This window comes from Mus pahari, chromosome 1 (assembly GCF_900095145.1).
Source record: "Mus pahari chromosome 1, PAHARI_EIJ_v1.1, whole genome shotgun sequence".
NCBI classification, from domain to species: Eukaryota; Metazoa; Chordata; class Mammalia; order Rodentia; family Muridae; genus Mus; species Mus pahari.
This window is the reverse complement of record NC_034590.1, coordinates 107,783,678-107,786,755: the sequence shown is the minus strand read 5'-3', so window position 1 is coordinate 107,786,755 and position 3,078 is coordinate 107,783,678. Positions and strand designations below refer to the sequence as shown.

Below are 3,078 nucleotides of genomic sequence, written 5' to 3'. Positions count from 1 at the left end.
GTTGATGTCAGAGGATCTGATGGAAAAGACCTGCCCTTAGACCAGTTTACCCAGTGTTCTGCGCAAGCTAGGTCAACACAGGGGCTGGGACCAGCGCCGCCTGGCGGAAACTGCTTGTGATCAGCGGAGAGCCTGGCTCCGCAGCAGGCGTCGGCTTAGAGGAAGGAAGCTCCGTGTGGAACGCGTGAAGCAAGAGATTCTTTGACCCAGACACTTCTTGCGGCACAGCAGTTTATGGCGAGGCATGAAGGGACTCAGTCCTGTGCCAGGAGGGATTAAAGACAAGTTCACCGAGGCCAAGCCCTCTAGAAAAAGAGGTCACTTGTGCCTTGCATCAGAGAGAGGGGAGAGGTTGGGAGTCTGTGGGTTAAAGCAGAGGCAAAGGAGGGCGCTGAAGCCAGCAGATAGCTGGAAAGGACTTTAGACCCAGTACTAAAAATTCGGGTTTCCTGGCATGGTGAACCTCTAGAGACGGGAAAATATTTTGCATATTTATCAAAGAGAGAAATCGACCCATGCCTAGAAGGGTCCGGGACGCAGCTGGCGTCAACGTCTGCAGTCTAGTATTCCCTCTGGGCCCTGGGCTCTAGACTCACTTTAAACCAGGTAGATCACGCCGGGCCCCCAGCTCCGCGGGTGGCGGGACTTGCCCGGTTCCAGCGCAGCCACCTCGGCTTCAGCTTGTCGTTAGGATCGCAAGCGGAGTCTGGAGCCCCTGGATCCTCCGTGCGCACCGTCAGCTAGAGCTATTGGCCACCAGTAGCGACAACGGAGTGGGTTAGGGATCACAGTAGAAAAAAAATCAGCCGGCTGGGTTGGGAGCACCCCATCTTGCAGCGCTGTGTCCCCGCCTCGGGGGTCCGGATCTGGGGGCGGGGACTGGGGCCCCGCCAGGCCCGGGGGTGGCGCGGGCAGGAGGAGGGGCTCCAGAGCGGGCCAGGGGCGGAGCGAGCGACCGCGTCGCGCAACCAAGTGAGTTCGCTCCGAAGCCCGCGCCGCCGCCGGCCCGCACCTCGGGCGCCCGCCGCCCCCGCCGCCGCCCGCGCGGGGGTGTAGGATGCTGGCGGGCGCCAGGCTCCAGCGGCGGCGGCGGCAGCTACAGCAGCCCCAGCAGCCCCGGTGGCGGCAGCCTCTCCCGTGGCCGATGAATGCAGACCCACCGCCACCGCCCTGGGTTTGGATGGTCCCCGGCACCGCCGGGCTGCTCCGGCTTGGCGCCGGGGTCGCGCCCCCGCCGGTGCTGTTGGCCTCGGCGCAGCCTGCCTCCGCCCCGCTGCTCCCGAGGCTGCCGGGCTGGCCAGCCCCGGGAGAGCCCCTGCTGCCCCTGCTGCCGCTGTCCTCTGCGCCAGACCACGCCGCCGTGCACCATTATCCCCTGCTCCACGGACAGGTAACGGCTCCAGCCCTGATCCCACCCAGGCTCGGTATTGCGGGTTCCTTCCTGTCCTGGGGCTGCCCTGACCCTCGGGTTGGCTCCTCTCCGTCCCTGGGTTGTCCTGGCTTCTCCATACCATCAGGACGCAGCCGCGCATCCATACATTGGCAAGAAAGTTCATGCTTTGACGTCCGGTTTTGCTTTGGCAGGTTTTTTTCCCCAATATTTTTCCCTGGCTCTCATTAGAGCGCCCTAGATCCCGCAGCCCTGGCTGAAGCCAAACAGCCTGGACCCAACTTTCCAGGGCGCCGGGCGCTGTCCAGAACGCGGTCCTGAAGTCGCCGCCGCCGAGCAGAGCGCTGCAGCCAACAAACCGTGGCTGCCGTCGCCTCGAAGTTAATACTTTTACAGTCTCCACCAGACTTGAAAGCAAGCTGCAGATCAATAGCTATTTCTGATTCTGATCTGGTCCCCCTACTCCTTCACATAGATTCATGGCAGTGCTTAAGAGAATTCCAGCCACGGAAGGCAGCCTGGAAATCCTGCCATGAAAGCGTCTTGTGGGGGGGGAATTCCTCTCCTGCCCTCTGAATTCCCTTAAGCCAGATCCCACTTTAGAAGAGTTTGACATGCAGAGACTGGAACAGCAAAGAAAAGTGACTGCAACTTTGATTCATGGTGTGGCGGTGCAACCTTTCTCCTGCCTTCGGCCAAATTCCTTGTTCACTATCTGTGCGAATGAGTTTGAATGCAGGAATAGCTCCTATTTCGCTCCAAGACTGATATCATTAGCACATTAGCATTCTGTCACAGGATACCTTTTCATTATTTTAGCCCGGTACCACCTTGTGAGTTTTTCTAGAAGACATCATGAAACTCCCCTTAAGCTATTCCTTAGACTTAACAATACAGATACATGCTGTACTGGGCATCCTATCTCGATGTGTGATACACATCGTAGTCAGCTTTATTGGATAAGCTCTGCTAGCTTTTGCCATGTTTAGGAGGGCTGCCATTTCAGAGTGTTACCACTAGAGGTACATAATGTCAAGAAATCCCCCCCTCAAAAAAAAAAAAAAAAAAAAAAACCACCCTGCATTTCTCCCCTGCATAAATAATTTTTAGAAAAAATGCTTAGCAAATGTCTTTTCTTATTCAAATGTCTTTTGAATATTTTCTGCTATTCACTATCCAAATAAGGATAGGGAGAATAAGAAAACTATTTTTACATATAACGTACAAACAAAAATGTGACTTTGAAACAGTAGCCACTGAGTGTTCCCCCACCTCAGCATACTGGGGTGGTTTAGTGGGTGACCCATACTCAGATGTCTGCCACTTCCTGTGCTGGCTGTCTTATTTTCTGCATTGAGATCTTCCACCAAGCTGTCCTTACATTTTCTTTTCTCTAGAATCTGTTTGTTTTAATGAACCTTCAAAAAGTTACAATCTTAACTCCTTAAAATAGTTTCAAAATGACAAATGAAATGATGCAAAGTGACACACTGAAGGGGATGCCAGAGATACAGCTTTGTGCTCTCCATGACTGGATGCTGGGAATTCAAAAGAAATGGCCCCAAAGTCAGTCTTTGCCCTTCCCATCATGGTTTTCCATCAGCCCAAGCCAGAAACTCCTTATCGTTTCATTTTCTTTTTCATTCCCCTCCTCTCTCCTTTCCTTCCTTCCTTCCTTCCTTCCTTCC

At 54.4% G+C, this 3,078-nt stretch overlaps 1 protein-coding gene across 1 annotated transcript in view; it reads left to right on the top strand.

Annotated features, from left to right (window-relative positions):
• Positions 1-986: 986 nt before the first annotated feature.
• Positions 987-3,078, top strand: part of Tcerg1l (transcription elongation regulator 1 like) — a 185,612-nt gene continuing 183,520 nt past the window's right edge. Inside the window, exon 1 of the mRNA XM_021210325.1 lies at positions 987-1,390. Coding sequence (XP_021065984.1) covers positions 1,058-1,390 — 333 coding nt within the window. The 5' untranslated portion in view covers positions 987-1,057. The remainder of the gene's footprint in view (positions 1,391-3,078) is intronic.